Raw genomic sequence first — 22,619 nt, 5'->3', positions numbered from 1 at the left:
TTTAATGATAATTACGTAACTGATATCATTCAATACACGCTCGTGCCCCCCCCTAACTCTTCTAGCACGTGCCCCAGCTGTCCCTTTTTAATACGCCCTTGTTACGTCTTCTGGTACTGTCTGCTTTCATGTACCCGATGTGCCATGATTGATAAAAAGAGGAAGCCCCTGAATAAATTGTCATGAGGGCGAAGTGACTTTAGATAAGGCGCTAGGATTATGTGTTTCCGTGATAAATCATGCGTAGTTAAAAAAAATAAAACTATTATCGCTCTCGGTATTGCACTTCCTGGATTGAAAAAAGATATGGGAACCCCATAATGTCTTACATAATATAACTTTTAATAGTCATATGATTTCTGTATGAAAATATCATCCAATAATTATCCAATTGCGAAAATTTATCTGGGGTGCTATTGGATCCCATATTCATATACGTATGCATGAATTTAATTCTTCTGACTCATTCCACTATTTCTCCTTTATCCATGTACAGAAGGCCCGGGTTTGAATCTGTGCCGCCGCATCCAGTATTAGCTTGATGACTGTTTCTGGAGCTCAATTGTAAATAAGCAATTTGAAGGGGGTTTCGGGTGATACCTTTAAAACCGAGGTATTCATTTGGAATAAAGAGTAAAACGGTTCTCCGTATTTAAATGACTCAGATCAATAGATAAACTTGTAGAAAGTGTGGCCAATATAATTCAGTAGATACCTAACTATACACAGGAATGGAGCAGTGGATGATTTTTGTGGTATTAACAACTCAAACACTTGCATTTTTACCATCCCAAGAAAGTACCAATGGGCGTCCAGATTTCACTCATGCCAGTATAACACAGGCTGGGATATACTATGCAGCTGCAGATGTCATAACGAATGTATTATCCCCTGGAAAATTCAACGCATCAGATCCAGATTCAGTCATCATCGGTTTCTTTGGTAATTACATTTCTTCAGTATTTAATTAACTTTGTTTGTAAAAGCATTGATATCGGGGTAGCCAATCTATTTGTTATTGTGTTAGAAATTGTGTATGGGGAAACGAGAAGGTTTTCTATTATTCCTTAGGTAGAATAATCCTTATTGGTCAAATGTATAAACGCTTTGAATGAATATTAAATATCCTTTATATCAAGGTGTTTAAAAATGCAACCCTTCAAAACTACTGACCGCCGTGATCTATCAACCCTTCAAAACTACTGACCGCCCAAAACTACTAACCGCCGTGACCTATCAACCCTTCAAAACTACTGACCACCCAAAACTACTGACCTCCATGACCTAATAGTTCGGACCTTTTCCCCCACATCTGGGATGTCCCGGGGTTGATCCTGCAATAAGATAAATATAAAGTGACTGTTCTTCCACTAAACGCACTGCATTAGAAATACTACGATGTTTCCATTCAAAACTCAAAATATGTGGCACTTCATGTACATTGAACAGCTGGTGACGACTCCATATGAGTGAAGAAATGCATCTAATCGGACATAAACATCACGCTATCGTATCACGAAAACCGGATGGGTTCATTTATCTTGTTATAATATGCTAGTACCACGTATAGTGAGTTGCTATCTCGAGAGTCGTAAGTTTTATTTAACTAGATAATTATCTCGTTATTTTGACAAGATATTTAAAATAGATAATTGCCAACATTCGATCGTGAATCTATAAACATCGGCTGGGGAATTATAACAGATCAACCCCAGTACTGACCAGATCTTGACAAAAAAAAAACTACAGTAAACTATATTTAACTTTTCTTTTCAGTAGTATCACTGTATTAAAAAATTAAAAGTTTTTACTATAGTAAATCAAAGTAAATTATCCCAAAGAGGAAATCAAAGTAATGTAATCCCGCAGTCAAAGCAAGAATATCGATTATTCATACAACATATCACGTATCAAAGACCACAATCAATTTGTACGGCACACAAAACCTGTGCTCTAGAAAATGCAAAAATCCGCTCGGACAAAAATCACGCGACGCGACAGAGAGAATCTGCGCGATCCGCACTCTACCGCCACTGCTATAGAGCGGTACCCCAGATGGATTGCGCCAACACATATTACCCTCCCCAATCACTAAGCTACCCCTTATTTTGTAAAAGGAGAAATGTATTAATTAATCTCGATAATTACCCAGAACGCTCTTCACACAAAACTGAAGTTACAAAAGACCATGTATACACGTACTTTAGACTATAATTTAAATAAAAAAATTTCTTTTATTTTCTCGCTATAACATAAAACATTTAAACAGGTCATGAAATTACAGCCCATAAGCAATTCACATCACATGTTATGTATTATACAACATCACATCAACCGTGCATGGGTAGGAGAGTAACATCAAAGAACAGTTACAGATCAGTGGAACGGCACGCCATATCAACGCCACGTCACGTGTCATAAGGAACTGGTATCCAAATGTTCCACCATCAGTATATAGAAAATAAATAACTCACAAAATGTGGAAATACTCTACATTAACCAAGGTAGAATCCATAAATCTTTATATAGACGGACAAAGAGACCACCAATCAAAACTTCTGTACCGAAACATACATCCAAGCAATGCCCTGAACATGATCCACATAACCTCCCCTGCTACGCGAAAGGACGCGACATTAACACGCACTCATTTCAATTACTGGACCTGGTCCGCCCTTGGTTCACTGTCACGTGACACACACAAGTATACAAACTATCCAAAAACAAGTCAGAACTTGAAAAGGCTAAGATATCCATACCCTCATTAAATTTTTACAAAGTTTGTCGGGGGACGCTTCTTGGTCTGAGAGATAACACTCTTATGAATAAGTAAATATAATGAATAGTGATTTAACTCTGGCAACATGGACTCCTGGACATACCAGAGGTGGGATCAAATGCCTAGGAGGAGAAAACACCCCCCTGTCAACCGGTAACACTCGCCGATATCCCTATATCTTGATCAGGTAAACAGTAATCCGTACTCACAATCAGCATGTAAAGAATGGTCCAACATTGGTACGAAACACGTCAGACAGCATTCGACCAATGACATTTTGTAATTACAAATTAGATCATGGAATTGGCAACCACAGAATTTGCGAAATGCAGATTTTGAACAAGATTGTTGAACTTATTTGTCAGTACCTTGCATCGATTTAAAAATTGGTCATACGCAAATCGTCCTTTGCATATCGAGTCAATTGGGAGATACATACAGCTGATAGTGGAATACTGCCATACAAATACGGGAAGTTGACGATGGAGAAGTCATGTTCGTTTATCATAAAGGTGTGTTGTTAGTTTGTCTTTTGACATTTATGTTTGATAAAATATCCATATTATCTTGAATTCAAATAAATGAAATTCCATGATCTCCGTGATGTTGTGCTATTGGCAAGCAACTGAAACATAGATTGGAAGTAACGTAAAACAAAGCTGCTAATTATATGTTAAACATTGGTCAAAGTGTCAGCATTCATTGTGACATCTTAGACTCTTTCGGCATGTTAAAGTACCTAAAACAGTTTTCTCCATAAACCTGAGAGATCATTGTATCTTTAGACATGGCTGAGGGACCCGATATGGTAAGACAGCACCTCATGGCAAACGTTTTCATCACAACCATTAAAATATTCACACTATGAATCTAGCACCAGTGCATAAATACCATGCCTTTTTTGTGATAAATCACGCTCGCTTACATGATACTCTAAACATTTTCGCTACAAGACTCATCCTCTGCATTAAAGAACTGACCATTCGTTGGATCAGTGGATGCCAGAAGGGAGTCTGTGTGATCTCTACCCTCCGTTGCCCCGTTCCAATGATCTGATCATCCAATTCACACCGGTCTGAACAACATACGATGTTAGCTGGAATTTGTTTTTTAAAACAACATACAGAATATTTGCAGAGCTGCATGTAATGTAATATGAATATTAAATTATATGTAATTTTTAAAATATGTCATAAATTATATCAAGAAAACCCGCGTCTTTCATCACTTTCGACAAGGTATCGCACTCTTGCTGTAAACAAAGCCGACAAAAATTTCTAGATTCGATGATTTAAATTATTTATTCACATAATAAAACAATTACCGACACTTTCTCAGTCGATAAGATGATTAACCTGCCATCGAGGTACAATATGAAATACTTCTTAAGTAGCTAAATCATCGCATTACCCCAAAAATATCAACTGTTATTAATCATTTATTAATTACACGTGTATATCATTTAGCCATCTATTTGTTTCGGTAAATTTTAAAAATCAAGTGTTGATTAAGTTGTAGTTTTATTGCTTTAAGGATAAAAATTCCTCATTATTAATCATGCATTGACACATTCAGAGTCTTTTAGGTTAAAACTGTTGCCATTTTTGTTTGTCGATGTTTCGTAACGATTATCAATACCCTTATATTTAATCCCACTTTGTTCTACAGGTCAAGATGCCTTGATATACTTCGCGAACGTTGTCGTGTATATTGTCACGCAGAACAATTTGGCTCAGAAGACTTACAGCGAAGTTGCATCAAGAACGATGAATAGTGAACAAATTCATGCAGGTGAACATACTTTTATATGAAAAACTGTTTAGCTGAGAAACATTTGCAATTCCATAATGAAATCCTTCTTAGGGTGAAACCGGCACGCTGCAGATATTCTCCATCACCAGGAGACTACATGACAACGTGTAACATTATCAAAATATTATAACATTTGTAGAAAAATTGTGGTGGATTCACCTTAATTTTTAGTATGACATCATTTGAAACCAAACGATGGTTGAAATGCGCATTTTGAAATTAAAACCAACATTGATTGATAAAAAACGTAAGAATGTGATAGGGATCATTAAAGAAAACATAAACTAGTAAATTGATACATCAGCAACTTCGCATAAATAAATGTACGCATGATTTGCTTATTTCGTATATATTAGCATTTAGTCCAATGAAATAAATGATGCATCTAGTTGAGGATGTGGAATTTGTCACCTTTTGCAGCGCTTCATTTGACAATAGCTCTGTAAGGATGTCGATTTCATACGTTATTCTCAACTACATGCAAGGTACGTCAATACAAAGACGGAACAAAACAATTAGTTAAAACTTCATCATTTCTTATTTTGCAACTCTAAACTTCACGATGAATAGATGTATCGTAGACAATTCTCATTATCATGCGAAAACATCACATTACAGATGTACATTGTATCAATCTAACTAAATAAATCAAGAATATTTAGTATTTTTAGACACTGTAATAAATTTGTTTTCATCCGATTAGGGAATATTGAGCTACATAATTTAAGGAAAAATATCATAATGGAAGCAAAGAAAGCTTCTCCAAACTGGAATGCTAAAAGAGAATTTGTCGGCGAGTATTTGTTCACTCTTCAGGAATTCTACAGCAATACCAACTGGGTTGAAATGTTTAGAAATCAAAGCTGTAAAGAACTAGGTAAGTCTTATTCTCTGGTTTGGTGTTTCTTCAAAAGAAGAATACTTTTTAAGGTGTCATGATTATAAAGACGAGGTTAAACCGAATGCTAGGAGGGGAGTCAACTTAAGCATGCACAAGTGTACGTTTCCAACGGAGCAAATCGGAACATCGGTCGGCCTTTTAAATTTCTTCTCGACTTGGCGGAAAATGCCGATCGATGTTCTGATTGCACTGGACAATTTTTGACGCGACCATTATTTATAGACTGGGGCCTAGGGTAAAACACTATCGTACATATGTGTGTGAGGGTGAGGTCAGCTTTGTCATGCAGTTTCATATGTTTATCGGATTCAGTATTGAATTCAGCTGTGAGCTCGAAATAAAAGACACCACAAAGTCCAGTGGCGTAGCTACATTGTAGCACTGTATGCACGTGCTTACAAATATTTTCGTTAAATTTTTATTACATATTAAGAAAAATGTCATCAGCTTCTTGGGAGGGGGGGGGGGGGGCTTCCGCCCCCAGTTGGGATCGTCCACTTTTGCTTCATACATGTACTTATATATTTTATTGAAAGTAGACATTGACGGCAGGATGACAACTCAACTGTATGACAAACGGGATGATTTCAGCTTCTCCATTGTCGACTTCCCATATTCATGTAGCAATGCTCCATAATAGCCTGCATATGGTGTTTATAACTCTCAAATGATTCGATACGCAAGAGCTTGTCTTGCGTGTGGTCAGTTTTGAAATCGAGGCAAGCTACTGACAAACAAGTTGATGGTACAGGGGTTTCAACAGTCTCGATTGAAATCAGCATTTCGCAAATTATATGGTCGTTATAACGATCTAGTTCGTCAATACAGTCTATCATTGGGTCAAATACTGTCTGACGTGTTTCATGCCGATTGTTAGGTCGTTCTTGGCACACTGATTTTGACCACTGTCATTGACTACAGATAACTCCGTTTACCTGATCATGAGATAGGGCTCACGGCGGTTGTGACAGATCGACAGAGGATGCTTACTCCTCCTAGGCACCTGATCCCACCTCTGGTATATCCAGGGGTCCGTGTTTGCCCAACTATCTATTTTGTATTGCTTATAGGAGTTATGAGATTGATCACTGCTCGTTTTCTTCACCTTTCATTCATAAACAAGAGAATTTTAAAAACTGTTCTTTATGGTAAGTGAAAAGCAGTTTTCTATTCTTAATAAAAACGATTAATGGTATAGAGTCTAAATTCATTTATACATAGCTCCATGGCAACATATTCACCTCAGCAACCTTCAGCGAAGGAAGTAATATATTGTTCATATCATTTGTGACTCAGCTTTTGAATTGAAAAACGAGTCAAGCTTTTTGTTGCCAGATTTATATCATTGGATTAAGGTATTTTGTTGCCGTATCTATATCATTTCTTTAAGGTATGGAACTCAAACCTAATTATTTAGATCAAATTGTGCCCCATGTTGAATTTGAACTTTAAGGTCCAGACCAAATACAAGGGCGATTCTTAATTCTGAGATTAAATGTCGAAGGTATACATATTCCATGTCTATTAAGTCTATATGTCATTACAGCTGTAGCAGTAGGACTGTTGATGAAATATTTGCATGTTTCAAATTAAAAATAGAATATGTTTCAAAACACATTATATAACCAAGAATATTAACGGTATTTGTTAGAAACACGTGCCTATGATTGACGTATTGCAATCCTTTATTAAAGGATAGCAAGTTGTTTATTTATCTTGTTGTGAAATAATTCCTTAAACAAATTTTATATTCTTTAATATCAAAAACTAAATGTAAGTTTGGTGGTTATATTAAATAAAAATGAATGAAATGATAAGCAAAATATTCATAGATGTCACAAAATCGATATTTTGATAGAAACCTATCAGATCTTATCTTCAGCAAATCAATTTTTGATAGCAATTCATCGGAAATATTAGGTGTTTTTCAAAATCTTGATATCCGATGTCAGAAGTTGAATTCTGATATTACAAAATTGCTTCATACACAGTAATATGACCCTCTGTAGTAACACATGCAAGTACCTTTACAGGGATATCTGGAAGGTCTTTACCTATTCCAGTTGCCAATGGCTACATAGTAACCTGTGTGGATTGTGATTATACGGTGCAGGCGTAAGTATAAATACACTGAGGATCATGGTTAAAAGCGATATTATTTTAATCTTTGTTCTCATTCATGATGATATATGTGAATAATTTAATTCTTATTGTATCCTTGTCTCTGATTGGTCAAATTCCAATTGAGGAACGCATGTTATTTTTTATAACCTGGTTTGGTATGGGGACACACCCCCTTGACAACCAGATGCCGGAACTATTTTTTTATCTCTAAATTTACATCGCAGCACTGTTTTCAGCCTTCTATGGAATAGAGTCCCGTGGGGACCCGGGTTAGAATACATATGTAAGTCCTCAGTACCCTTTGCTTGTCGTAAGAGGCGACTAAATGGGGCGGTCCTCCGGACGAGACCGCAAAAACTGAGGCCCCGTGTCACAGCAGGTGTGTCACGATAAAGATCCCTTCCTGCTCAAAGACCGTAAGCGCCGAGCATAGACCTAAATTTTGCAGCCCTTCACCGGAAGTGGTGACGTCTCCATATGAGTGAAAGATTCTCGAGAGGGACGTTAAACAATATTTAATCAATCAATCTATGGAATAGAAGGTCAACGTGTACAATCAGATACTTCGGTTTGAGTTGTATTTTTTCCGAATTTATGTACATTTTGATAAACGAAGGTTAGTATTTTTGTCTTCTGTATTAAATTATAAGGAATGACTCTAATTCTGGTGCAAATGATTCGAGTATAACCTGGTTTGGGTCCGTTTACGTTTTTTATACTCCGCTTCGCGGAATTAAAGTCATTCCTTAAATCTAATATTACTTTTATTTGTCTTCACACTACAGAATCAAACAGCTTTCGTGTGCTCACAACATAAAGCTAGATGGCCGTGTTCTCACAAGTGGCTACACAAGTTATCAACATATTCCTAAACCTTTAGGTAAACTGTCAGAAGACAATTGAAATCCTCTTTATTAACGCTTTAATAATTACACTGTCTGTGGAGCATCGTGACATCAAACACAGAATGTACTCCTTTCAAATATTCAAAGAAAAACAATTAATTTATATATCAATGTAATTCTGCTGGTTTTTAAAAATTCTAATATTGATCATTGTTCGTTATCTTCACCTTTCATTTTCACTAAATTTACGCAGTTAACATTGGTTCTTCATTCATCTACTATATTCAATTTTGTTCGATTAGCATTTTCATTCATATGTTGAGTCGATATATCCCTTCTACTTCGTACTTAGATATTTATTGAAAATAGATATTAACAGCAAACTAACAACCCATATTTATGACAAACGGAATGATTTCACTTCTCCATCGCCAACTTCCCATATTCGTGTAGCAATATTCCATTATCCCCTGTATATGATGTTTATATTTCTCAGCTGATTCGATACGTAAGACCTTGTTCTGCGTGTAATCAATTTTTAAGTTAAGGCAGGCTATTGAGAAACAAGTTGATATTACAGAGTGTTGGAACAACAGTCTCCTTTAAAGTCAGCATTTCACAAATTCTATGGTCGTTATAATGATCTAATTTGACAATACAGCCTATCATTGAGTCAAATGCTGTCTGATGTTTTTCATACCGATTGTTAGGCCGTTCTTGGTACACTGATTTTGAATACAGATTACTCCCCTTACCTAACCAAGACATAGGGCTCAGGGCGGGTGTTACCGGTCAACAGAGGATGCTTACTCGACCTAAACTTCTCTGGTATGTCAAGGAATTCGTGTTTGCCCAACTCTTTATTTTGCATTGCTTATAGGAGTTGTGAGATTGATCACTGCTCGTTATCTTTAATCCAGATGCAAACTTTCCCAAATTGTGTGCGTTCAAGGTTTTTTTTTATGTCCATGCGAATGTAATCGAGAGCATATTGTTTTGTCCTGACTGTTAGCTTGTCCGAAAGTTTAACCTTTCTTATAACTTTTGAATTCTGGGTGATGGGACTTTCATATTTCCTTGTGACAAAATCTTACTTTAGAGGGTTACCAAAATTTTAACCTTCTGACCGTGACCTTGGAATTTGACCTACTTTAAAGAAAACCTAATATATCAAATATCTGCTTAAATACATGTAATGGTATCATGTGTGAATTCTGTAAATGAGGTCATGGAAAATAGTTGGCTATTCTCTGTGCCTCCTGAGCATCACAAAAGATTAGATGGTCTCGTGTATGAATTCTGTAGATGAGACCATAGGAGCTCTTTGGACGAATAAGGCATGTCCTAATTCGCTCCACTTTTAATATTGATTGGCAAGCCTAAAGACCAAAAACATGTAGTCTGCGTTGCAAATACGTTTGTAGATTAGTGTAGTTGTAGTGCTAGATGTATTTATATGTAGTTTTTGTTATTATGCTCTGTTGATATTGACCACATTATGTAATTCTTTTCGTTTGTCCTGAAGAAGGGACGGGGCGTCCCGAAAATTTGACAATCTCGCTGTTCGTGTCGTTGGTCTTTTTAATGCTTTCTATAATTTTTTGTATTTGACCTTATATCCATGTTGTGGATCCGACAATTTGAGGTATCGGGTGTTGTTGGAACTTTAATGGTTTATATATATATATAAATCACATAAATAGCAATAAACTCTTAAATGAACATAACTGCCCTAAGTGAAGTAATAATTAATAAAAAGCACAGAAAATTTCACTTTATTTGGATACCCACTTCCGCCCCTACCCGGAGTTGAACTCACATACACACACATACACACACACACACTTATATATATATATATATATATATATATATATATATATATAATGAATGTAGAGAGAGAGTAAGAGAGTATACAAAGTGAAAATTTTAACGCAATTCCCTAAAAGTTGTTCTCCGATAGGTTCCTTGCTTCGCTAACAAAGGTACATATTCTTCTGACGTTTTGTGTGTCTTGGATGCGAGGACGAAAAGTGTAAATACTATTGAGTGTCCGGGTGTTTGTAAAAAATATCTCTAATTATTTTTATCCCCCCTTTTGATAACAGAAACTTCTAGGAATGGTATACAAGATGTACTGTAATCCATTGTGAAATGCGTTTAAATTTTAACATGGTATACTGTTTATTTTATTTCTTTTAATACTAAGTAACTTATACGGGACACTGTGATCTTTCTTTAAAATTTATATATATATATATATATATATATATATATTATATATTATATATTATATATATATATATATATATATATATATATATATATGCATATATGCAAAGTGAAGATAACGAACAGTGATCAATCTCATAATTCCCATAAGAAGCAATACAAAATAGTTAGTTGGGCAAACACGGACCCTATATATATATATTGGGTTTAAATAAAAAGAAAGAACAGACTTGGGATGCAACGTTTATTATTTGTTCGGTCTGCCTTTTGCACTCTTGCTTTTTTCTACCTCTTTTATAATGTTATGACCGCATATCTGGAAATCCCAATTCAGTATTCTCTGCCATCTGTTCCAAGTAATTCATACTATTTCTGTTTTCCGTTTTGCACAGTTACAATTTGTACCTTTGCAGTTTTTGGAAATTTGTCTCTCTGTAAAGACGAGAAAAATACATTTCAAGATTCTTTATCTATTTACATTAATAAATATTCCGGTATTAAAGAATGAATATGGCTTTAGATAGTGAGTAATTGATAGTCACCTTTATTCATGGTAGCATCTGGCAGCATTTTTCATTTAAAATGATTTTTAAGCGATGTTTGATACTGAACTGTCCAATCGTTTTATTCCTTCAACAACGAGGCATTTGTAGGGTGTAACATTTACCTTTTCACAGAAATTACGCAATTCATAAATAACATAAAACCTAGTGGATTGTTGAGGAATAGTTTGTATACGTTTTGGCATCTCTAATCGATGTCAGATCCACTGGTTTTCTTTTTGTTTATGAAATGTGTAACTTCTACGAAAAGTTATTTAACAAAAAAAAACTCTTCCTCCTAAATATCCATAGTGTCTAGTATAGATTAAATCGGCGGTTCATAGATTAAATCGGCGGTTCTCTACCTGGCCCATGAGTAATGAATGTTTATTTGTACTCATTCTGAGTTGCGTTAAATCGATTGTACTCTCTTGAGTTTTGATTAAATGAAGTATGGCATGAATGTTGACTCAACTCAACAGTGTAACAAAATTCGCAATAAAACTCAACTTTTTGTGTTTTATATGCAACCTCGTTAGCAAACCACAATAAAATTGTTCATTCAACTTTGATTTAATTAACTCCTAAGTCTACATTGATATACACCCATATTTAGGAGCCTCTGCTGGTAATTTAGATGTGCGAGATTCGATCAAATGTCATCATAACAAATGCAAGATCTGATTCAGAACCTTGTTCCCGACAATAGCTTGCCTTTATCTTATTTTTCTATGCACCAGAAGTAATATACTCGACATTTTTGTTTTAAACTTCCTCTGTAACCTCGTTTTGTAACTTAATCTACGATCACAAGCTAGCAATTTTTTTTTGGTCAGAAAAGACATGCTTCTGGGTGAAGGCTTATATATGTTCTGCCTGCTGCCCAATCCTATTATGTTACACATGATAAAATATGATTAAATTATTATTTCAATTCATACTCTGTAATTTCTATAAAATACAAATTTTAGTTTTGATTTTCAATTTTCAACATCCGGAAACAAATTCTCAGGCGATACCCTAGTTTGCGGAGCAACCAGAAAACATTTTCAATCAATAGACTGCACCTTGGATGAACTTTTTCTGCCCCCAAGAAGGCGGCTATATCAACCATCATGGGGCAATACAATAGCTTATTAGTAATAGAAAGGGAAATCATCCCCAGAACCCCCTCAAACCCACTAGTGCATTGTACAATCATTGAGAAATTGAAAAGACAGAAAGTTTTGATAAGTGGAATTCGAAAGATATTGAGGTATTAGAAACATTTACACCACTGCGTGATAATTTTAAGAATTGCACAGATGTTTTATAAGCTGTATACATGTAAGTTGCACTGTGTTTGACCAATCAAATCATCGGATATCAACTTGTACATAAAAACAATTCACAGCGGATATCTAATCTGGTATGCTGAAAAATCTTGACTTCAGACAAAACGTTTTATCTAGCAGAACGATATCTCATGGCAGCCATTTGGGTCTTGAAATTACTTCTCAGACAAATATTTAGCAAACTCATCTTTTCTGAGAAAAACCCAAGCCTTTTTCCAACTTGAGTAAGACTTAAATTTTGTGGTACACATTATTAAGTTCAACTCAACCATTTGAGATAAATTCTCAGATTTGAGTCAAAAACTGAGGTGAGTTCAACTCGAGACAGTCGTGGCCTCGGGGCCTGACCTAGATTTCTCGGTTGGGGTAGGGGAACTTTAGTTAATACTTGGACTCAAGTCTCAAGTCTTAGATTTACTCAGATGTTGACTGTATGGTCAAAAGAAAGAAAACTAAAATTTAAATTTTACAATTTTTTGAGAAATCCAAGCCTGGCGTCGTTTCTCTTTGATTAAAAACTTAACAAATATGATGTAAAACAGCTAGCAAACAATTAGGATCTGGGCACGATTCACATTTCATGTGCGTTCTTTCCTTACATCGCATTATATATTGTTAGAAAATACGTGAATTGGTCGAACTATTTAGGACGCCATGGAACTGCTCAATCATATGGTGGCAATGATGAGTAAGTGAAACAAGTGAAAAATGTTTGCATGACAGACGTAATCTTTGATATTTGTTCCCGACTTCATTTATGAACAGAAGTACATTTTAGATACACTACAAGTTAACCCTGTGTTATGAATTCAACTAAACAGTGTTTTCAGGTCTAGAATTATTCGCAAGTGGGAGTCAAATTGGCCTCTAATTGTACCTTGTCCTTCATATATATAGCTATGATTACAAAGGCATGAACCTTCGTTTATATCTGTAGAAGACAACTGCATTCAGAGAATGGGACTACTCCTTTCCAGGGAGGAAAATACCATAGAAATGTTAATTTAAAAGGATATTATATATTTATTGAATTTCATGAGACATATTCTGGAAAAACAATACTTGATCGATTGTTGTTGTTCGTTTCCTAAATGAGCAGATTACTTTTATTTCTAAATTTATTTTGATAGGAATTCATTGTGAGCATTCGTGGCATTGTAAACGGTACCGATTTCACACGTGAAAAATTGGATCAAGTTATTCCAGCCTCAGGCAGATTGGAATTTGTGTCCCAACCAGGTTGAATGAATTAGATATCATTAATGATTATTATAATTATCGAGAAACAAAACTAAGATTACCATTACGTTAAAATATTTTCTTGGTAATAATGTATATGTATTTGTTGCAATATTGTATTAATCATTTTATTTCGATGAACATGTATCTATTTATTTATGTGTTATTGTTTAAATCAAATTATTCAACGATTGAATATTGATCAAATGAAAAGAATTCATTCCCGAAAAAAAATACTCTTCTTAAAGGAAACGAATACATTTTTTATGAATTCAGAAAAATTGGTTCCGATGACAGAGACACAAATTCTGATTAATGTTACGAACACCGGAGACAAAAATCAAACGTTTCATGTCGAGCTCTTTGACTCTAGTGGATATCTAGTGGAAATTGTGGATAAAGATTTGTTACTCAAAGGTCAAGAAAGCAGAGAAATAAATGTCATTATGAATGCAACATCTTCTGAATTAACGTACGTATCTTAATTAACATTCATTTCTTAATAAAGTAGCAAACATAGATATAAAAGTCGTAGATCCAACAACAAAATCTTTTTTATATATTCTTAGAAATAGCTTACAAAATTATTTGTTCTATGCATCTTTACGAAATAATACATTTCTTAATACACTTTGAATTCCTTAAGCTATGACATGATGTATTTTGTATTACAGGAAACTTGCAGTGACACTGTCCCTGTCTGGAAAAGCTCTGCAGACAATAACAAGGACCTTCATGGTACATACCAACACTGTACATATATGTATGCATTTTAATGTGCCAATCAAAAGCGAGATATGAACACGTCACATTCTCAATAAAAAAACTAAATAGATATCTTAATCATGATTAATGAGAATATTGATCCATTTACTTCTGTCTCAAGCTTCAAACTGAAGGGGCAAGTGAATAAATTTTTATGATACTTCGGTCTCACCATCTTCTTAAGTCAACGGTTATTGATTCGTTACCTCGCACTAACCCTTGACATCAGTCACCATTCAAAACATGTTTTTGGGACGGGGATGACGCAATAAGCTAAAATTAAACCATCCAATGAGATTCCTTGTTTAAGATGCAAGTTTGATAAGAGGAAAAACAGAAAGTAAACAATGGTTTTCGTGGGATACCTCTCAACATCATAAACATTGTGTGTTGATTTTATACGTAACGTAATTGATAATTCATATTTTTGTCCCTTAAATGTTGTAGCTATTTATTAATCTATTTCAAATTTAAATAACTTTAATTTGTTGAAACACAATTGAAAAACGTACTTGGGCAATCCATCGTTTTCATGCGACTCTTATTCTAAAACTTGTTTCTTTGAAAAAAATAAATTTTCGTAAATCAATCGACATTCACAAATTCTACACCATGTTTCCGATGCCGCGCCATGCATGTTTAGTTTCGTTTTCGACCGATTATAAAAGACGTTGTCTGATTGGATCCACGCTATAGGCTGCAAACCAATCATATACTCCGTCTCAAACCCATGTTTTGAATGGTGACTGACATCAAGGGTTAGTGCGAGGTAAAGAATCAATAACCCTTGACTTATGACGATGTTAGTGCGAGGAAAACAATCAATAACCCTTGACTTGTAAGAAAGTGGTCCCACGGCATTTTTTCTCTCTAGATTTATCTATACACTGTACGACGATGGTGTAGACTGCCCAGTAGGGGCCCTGCTACACTAGTATATACTGTACACACACATACCGTCTTCATATAGACATTCCAAAACACGTACATATTTTCGAAGGGTCTTATTTACACTCAAATACAGACATCCAATAACTTGGTCCATTTGTTTTAAAGCTACGAACTTTTGAGCCCGTAAACATTAGCGATCATACAGAACATGTAACCTTTTTTTCTCAGGTAACCGAAGTTTTCCCGCCATCTGTGACTATAGATCATAAAACCAGTGATTGTGCAGCAGAGATTATGAAATATTACAACTGCTCGCAGCAACAATGGGAAGCGCAGATAACAATTGTCCTCCCCGTTAACAAGCAAGATTTATATGTTACACCAAATCTACCGGGTATTCAATTTAACTATACTAAGAAGAGCGCTGATGGAATGACTCTGAGTGCGATTTTGAAGTATTCTCTCTCTCTCTCTCTCTCTCTCTCTCTCTCTCTCTCTGTGTGTGTGTGTGTGTGTGTGTGTGTGTGTGTGTGTGTGTGTGTGTGTGTGTGTGTGTGTGTGAAGCAACTAATGTATACGTACAAGGTTTTCAATCATCTTTCTTCTTGCAGAGGCAATTGTTGCTTCTACAGAGTATCTCTCCTGGCAACTGACGTGCGTGAAAACATCATAAGGAAGACCTTTGATTTCTCTGGAGGAGCCGTTTTCAATACGACAGATGTTGATTTAGCGCTGCTTACTAAACCTAATATTAAGCAGGTTTGTAGGTGCTACTATGTTTAACTATTCATACCTCAATATTATTTGTTGATACGGTATTCTAAATAATTATACATTCCGATTTTATTTTTACCTGATAAAATTATTAGTTCATCAACGTCGAATGCTTAATTCGATGACCTTTCCTAATCGAAAACTGTTCATTTTAGTTACTTTCTACCGTCTGTGTATTAATGTGCATGTAGTTCAAGGACGAATGTTTGATGGCTTGGTGTAAAATGCTGACTCTGGAGGTCTGGAACTCCAAAAATGGAGAGAGGGTGGAGCTTCTTGTCATTACAGATTTTCAGGGATGGAGCTTCTAAAGTGAATTTCAATACATAGCTTATTCTATCTCAGTATCAAAGTAGACTGGTTCGCAGATTAGCAGTATAGAGTTAGTCCAATGTATCAAACCACATGGTGACTGAAATTGACGTATACTTTACATCATATAACAGAAATTTTCTGTATTATTTACTGAGCTGAAATTCAAGATTTTTTTCAAGTTCATAATGCACCATAAAATACATTGGGGATGATAATTAAAAAGCAAAACACTTTTTTATATAAAATTCTTGTACATGCATGTATTTAATAAATGTTCGTGTTAAAAACAATTCAAACCATACGTTCAACATGTGATCAATATTATCATAAGAAATTATATACAAACCTTTACTTAACATACCAAAAATTCTCGGTGTGTACCAGGTATGTGTTAAATATGAGAAACAACAAACATGCCCTTTAAAACTGCCCAGTTTGTGTTTTAGAGTTCATTTCTTTAAATATCAGAGTATGACTAAACTAAGCCCAAACTTGAGAGATGTATAACCATAGTTGCCTGAAAAAGATATTCAATGAATTGAAACCTAAGGTCGGAATATTCTTATATCAAATAGACAAAGCTAGGAAGTCTACTTCGATGAATGCTAAGTTCTTATAAAAGATGTCACGTTTGATTCACTTTTACCTTACGTCAACAGGCAATTAGGTCCACATCATATTCGTACAAACCTTTACTCTGTTACATTGAGAGTTTTACATACGTTATTTGAAGAAATTACAACTAGCGTATACTTGGATTTTTCAACACCTGAATATAGACTGAACTCTATGATTATGGATGTTGCCTATCACAGGCTCTTTAAACCAGCACGGGTCATGAGTGATATTCCTTCCAAATCATGCCGCCAGTTCCTTAAGCTCAAATTTACAAACAAAGGAATAGATGCCGTCAACATAAGCAACATTCTTCGTTATAAAAGGGTTCAGTCGTGTATTCTTATACGTAATCCATCAACGTGTTCTTGTTCATCGTCTTGCAAATATAGTCCAGCTGGACATGTCATTACTGGTAATGTTGATATAGTTGAAAATGAAGATCTCAAATTACTTATTCTAATGGGTTCAAAATACAGAGAACGTTGTTCTTTCAATTGGCGACAGAACTTCATCTCTATAATGAATTTTGTAAAAGATAATGCCACACGATGGGCTAAATATGAAGAAGAACTTGACACATTTTCAAAATGGGTTAAAAGCAAAAGAGGAATATTAAAATCCCGCATTAAACATATTAAAACAAAAGTACGTACCATCTATCCTTCTGTGTTTAGTAAATCAGAAGTGATAAAAGAATTAGATAGGTTAAATGAGGAATATGTTTTGGTTCCAGCTGACAAAGCTTGTAACATTGTCTTTGTTTGTAAGGCTCATTATTACAACTGTATTTCAAACTAACTTTGCATTAATTCCACTTTTGGTAATAGTGCTTATACTCCAACTGCTCTATCGAAAGATGAAAGTCTTCAAAACCATGCTTCAGTTTTTGACACATCTAATGTCCCAGTCAATGGGTCGAATGAATATGAGTTAACGTACCTATACTGGATTCCTAAACTACATAAATACCCTTACAAAGATACATTGCTGGATTCAGTAAGTGCTCTACCAAGCCCTACCTTTGCTCCTCACGAAAATAGTAACAGCTGTGAATGAGAAACTTCAAACTTACTGTACGACTACATATTCCAGAAGTGGTGTTAATCAAATGTGGATTCTACAATATTCTAAAGAACTTTTAGTAAACTTGAAATCGCAAAACTTTTCCCAAATCAATGAATCAAAACCTATGACTTTTCAACACTTTACATCAGCATTCCTCGCAATAAATTAAAGACTAGACTTTTTGACATCATAGACAGTTGCTTCTTTAACAAAAATGGAAAACGGAAATATTCATATCTAGTGATCAGTCATCCAAAAAATCCCTTTGTTAAACATCACTCTGATTCCACGCACAAGTACTCTGAAGTTGAAATAAAAAATATGCTTGAGTTCCTCAATGGCAATATTTTCGTGGTCTTTGGTGATCAGGTCTTCCAACAGTCTATTGGAATTCCCATGGGCACGAATTGTGCTCCTTTGTTAGCTGACCTGTTTTTATATTCATATGAAGCAGAATTTATTCAAAAACTTTTACGTGATAAGAAAAAATCTCTTGCTGTGGCCTTGAATTCGACATTTAGATATATCGACGACGTTTTGTCTATTAATAATAACTGTCATTCATATGTCGATTCGATATATCACTGTGAGCTCGAAATAAAAGACACCACAGAGTCGTCCACTTCTACTTCATTCTTAGATATTTTATTGAAAGTAGACATTAACGGCAAACTGACAACTCAACAATGCAACAAACGGGATGATTTCAGCCTCTCCATCGTAAACTTCCCATATTCATGTAGCAATATTCCATTATAACCAGCATATGGTGTTTATCATCTGATTCGATACGGAAGAGCTTGCGCTGCGTATGGTCATTTTTTTTTTAATCGCGGCAAGATACAGACAAACAAGTTGATGGTACAGGGATTTTTTCAACAGTCTCGATGAAAGTCAGCATTTCGCCAATTCTATGGTCGTTATAACGATTTAGTTTGCCATTACAACCTATCATTGGGTCAAATGCTGTCTGACGTGTTTCATACCGATTGTTACACCGTTCTTGGCACACTGGTTTTGACCACTGATGGCTCCGTGTGCCTGATCAGTATATGGGGTTCACGGCAGGTTTGACCGGTCGACAGGGGATGCTTACTCCTCCTAGGCACCTGATCCCATCTCTGGTATGTCCAGAGGTCCGTGTTTGCCCAACTCTCTATTTTGTATTGCTTATAGGAGTTATCAGATTCGTTATCTTCACCTTTCATAGATAGATAAATAATGTTATTAACCCTATACAAATCATTAAAATTAAGTTTACCATTTCAGTTACAATACTTGTGATAATGTGATAGGGATATGGGACATAAATCTATTTAGTGTAAATGCGTTCAGTCTCTGTTATATGAAAACAAGAGGCCCACGTCGGTCACCTGCGTATTAGTTAAAACTATCACAAGTCCCAAGGGCTAAAAATTTAGGGGGGGGGGGATCCTGTTCTGAATATCTAAGCTAAATTCCAATATTCAGCAACAGAGTAAAACAAGATATGTTCTTAAAAACTTCAATGCCCTCAAAAGTGCATTTACCGATGAAAGGCGTAACATAATACGATATGTGTATTATCATTAAACGATATCGCTAATTTGGACCCACCCTAAAATCAAAACCCTGGGGTTCCGAAATTCACCATTTTTGTACATGATCTTTTCTCTTTTTCCTAAATATGCATTTAGTTTTTTATACTGTATGAGTAAACTTAAAGAAGTCCTTCAAATGATAAAGAAAATAATCACTATAATAATTTTGGATCTACCCTGAAACCAAACCCTTACCCTTAGGATCATGAATTTTTCAATTTTGGTAAAGGACTACCTACTCCTTGTAAATATTCATTTTGTTTAGTATCAATGTCATTAAAGCAAATATCATTTACATGTTTACACATATACACTATATTTACCAAGTTTGGCCTCTACCAAAATTTTATGCAATTATAGAGAATACTTTTGAAAAATTGTCTATTTTTGGCCGTTTCTGCCCCGCCCCTAAGACCCCATGAGTCCTGAAATTTATTATTTATGTCCTCCTTGTTCCAAAGATGCTTCATACCGAATTTGAAAATAATTTGAAAAGCAGTTATAAAGAAAGAGCTAAAAATGTTCTATTGTTCACACATTTATTAACTGACCATTCTGGCTCCACTCTGATACCAAAACCCCTACCACTGGTATCATCAAATTCATAATTTTGAAAAAGGACTACCTGTTCTTTTCTAAATATCTATTTAGTATCAATAGCACTAAAGATGATGTTATTTTACTGTTTTACACATAAACACTATGTACCAAGTTTGGCTCCGCTCTCGGGTCAGAACTTCTACCCCTTGGGATCATGAAATTTACAATTTTGGTAGAGGCCTTTCTGCTTCATATCACTATACATTTAGTTTTTCTTACACATGTGTGGTTCTAGAGAGGAAACGTTTTGAAATATTTGTCAATTTTGGTAGTTTATACCCCGCCCCTTAGGCCCCTGGAGTGCAGGAGACTTGATATTTACAATTGATGTCAGCCTTCCCCTAAAGCTGCTTCATACCAAATCTGAAAATGATTGGAATGGTAGTTATCAAGAGGAAGTTAAAAATGTGTTCCATTGTTAACACACGACAGAAGACGCACAACGATAGACACAGACCAATGCAATAGGTCACCTAGTGACTCGGGTGAGCTAAAAAAAAATCAACCTGCTTTTAGTTTATATGGAGCTTCAAAGGACGATGTTTTGTTTGGATAACTTTATAATTTAGCAAAAACATTCCATTCCAGCCAAAATGCTGGAAATTGAAATGACAGAATAAGCTGTGTGTTGAAATTCACTCCTAAAGCTCCAACCCTGATAAACTCTTATGACAAGAAGCTCCACCCTCTCTCCATTTTTGGAGTTCCAATTTGGAGCTCCAGAGTCAGCATTTTACACTAAGCCATATTTGATTCGACACTAGAATTTAATGAGCACACAGTGTCAGCATTACAAATTGGCATTACTAGCATCAATAGAGTTATATTATTCACAGCATTCAACAGCATTGAAACATTGCTGAAACGTAATAAAACAGAAACTGATATTATTTTAGATATAGGCAAGGTCACGTTTTCTTATGTGGATATTAATGACATAATAGATTAATTGTGACAAACAAAGAAGAACGTGGCTGATTGATCAAAATATTTTAAATACAAAGAATCTTTAAACATATCAGCAAGAACATAAAGAGCTCAAGTTGTAAACAAGAAATCTTCTAGAGAAATACCTCCGTGGCAACATTGAAAATAGTTAACTTTAAACTTATCTATGATTACAGTGAACAATTTGGTATAACTAAGTTTGGTGTCTGTCAAGGTACTGAGTGGACAAAACTTGGTCTACCGACCAACCGGTGGAAACCAATGCGCCCACTTTATCATGCCAATATGCATAATAAGTGCAGTCATCAGCACATTGTATGAACGTTTATATGTTTGATTTTGATTTCTCAGTATGATTGAGTTGTTATTCATGAGTCTCTTGTTTTACCCTGGTTTTCTAATCTTCTTTAGAGCAAAACACCACAAACATTAAAGACAAGCAACTTCCTGTTGTATATTGGAATCGGCACGGGAGTCTGCTGTCTAATTTTGGCAGTGGTACTCATTATCGTCATTGCCAGAAGAACAAAGTCTAAGAAAGTCTAAGAAGACCCCATCCATTTACAAAGTACGAAATGTAGTAATGAAGAACGAATTGTGTTTGGTATTAAAACACTCTAATGATTCTAGACACAATGTAAAGTTTTCTGATGTATAGATATTACCTTATTTTGATGAAGAATGTTAAACTCTCTGATATACATGTACATGTAATGTTATCTATTGAAAAGCAGATGACTTCAAAAATCTACGCCTTGTCAGGATTTTGGAATTTTGATGAAAAGGTGCATATTTTCACCCTGTCCATAAATATAAGCTAGAGCGCCACTATGAAAAAGATTCAGACTGTTAATATGTATTAGTATCGATATTTCAAAAATATATGTTATTGATTTTTAGTTTGGTTTTTTTTGTTTGTTTTTTTTGACAATTTCTTTGTAAATAAAGTGCACTGCAAATGTGGTTTTCTTTAAAAATAAAACACAAAACGGATACAGTGATAAAAACCCGGCATAATGTCGTGTGTGGGGGTGGGGGTGCGTGTGTGGACGTGCAGGTGGGTGGATGTCTGTGTGTGTGTGTGTGTGTGTGTGTGTGTGTGTGTGTGTGTGTGTGTGTGTGTGTGTGTGTGTGTCCTACCGCTCAGAAAAAAACGGGAATATGAGGTCATGTACCCTGCCGAGAACAGATGGAATACAAATGGCTTCCATAGATCTATATACATGTGTACGTTTTGTAAAAAAAACATTTTTAA

At 35.2% G+C, this 22,619-nt stretch overlaps 1 protein-coding gene across 11 annotated transcripts; it reads left to right on the top strand.

The window, feature by feature from the left end:
• Positions 1–648: 648 nt before the first annotated feature.
• On the top strand, positions 649–22,325 carry LOC130047368 (von Willebrand factor A domain-containing protein 7-like). 11 transcript variants are annotated; one of them, XM_056142127.1, is made up of 11 exons: positions 690–942; positions 4,448–4,570; positions 5,295–5,468; positions 7,526–7,607; positions 8,402–8,496; positions 13,700–13,808; positions 14,085–14,280; positions 14,483–14,546; positions 15,693–15,826; positions 16,076–16,223; positions 21,776–22,325. In XM_056142127.1, the coding sequence occupies exons 7-11, from the start codon at positions 14,099–14,101 to the stop codon at positions 21,908–21,910; spliced, it is 663 nt and encodes a 220-aa protein (XP_055998102.1). In that variant the 5' UTR covers positions 690–942; positions 4,448–4,570; positions 5,295–5,468; positions 7,526–7,607; positions 8,402–8,496; positions 13,700–13,808; positions 14,085–14,098; the 3' UTR covers positions 21,911–22,325. The 11 variants fall into 11 exon arrangements, with proteins under 11 accessions (XP_055998099.1, XP_055998100.1, XP_055998102.1 ...); XM_056142122.1 differs by adding an exon at positions 3,565–3,587 and having other exon boundaries at positions 15,693–16,223; XM_056142120.1 differs by lacking the exon at positions 690–942 and adding exons at positions 2,341–3,291; positions 3,565–3,587 and having other exon boundaries at positions 15,693–16,223.
• The last annotated feature ends 294 nt before the right edge of the window (positions 22,326–22,619 follow it).

This window comes from Ostrea edulis, chromosome 6 (assembly GCF_947568905.1).
Source record: "Ostrea edulis chromosome 6, xbOstEdul1.1, whole genome shotgun sequence".
NCBI classification, from domain to species: Eukaryota; Metazoa; Mollusca; class Bivalvia; order Ostreida; family Ostreidae; genus Ostrea; species Ostrea edulis.
This window is presented reverse-complemented; position numbering and strand designations above follow the sequence as displayed.

What these genes read in the sequence shown, in the direction of transcription:
- LOC130047368 (XM_056142124.1), top strand. Translation starts at nt 14,099, where the DNA reads ATGACAGAGACACAAATTCTGATTAATGTTACGAACACCGGAGACAAA. An exon ending in GCAACATCTTCTGAATTAAC is followed by an intron (nt 14,281 to 14,482) that starts GTACGTATCTTA and finishes TTTGTATTACAG; the next exon opens with GAAACTTGCAGTGACACTGT. An exon ending in CTAAACCTAATATTAAGCAG is followed by an intron (nt 16,224 to 21,775) that starts GTTTGTAGGTGC and finishes AATCTTCTTTAG; the next exon opens with AGCAAAACACCACAAACATT.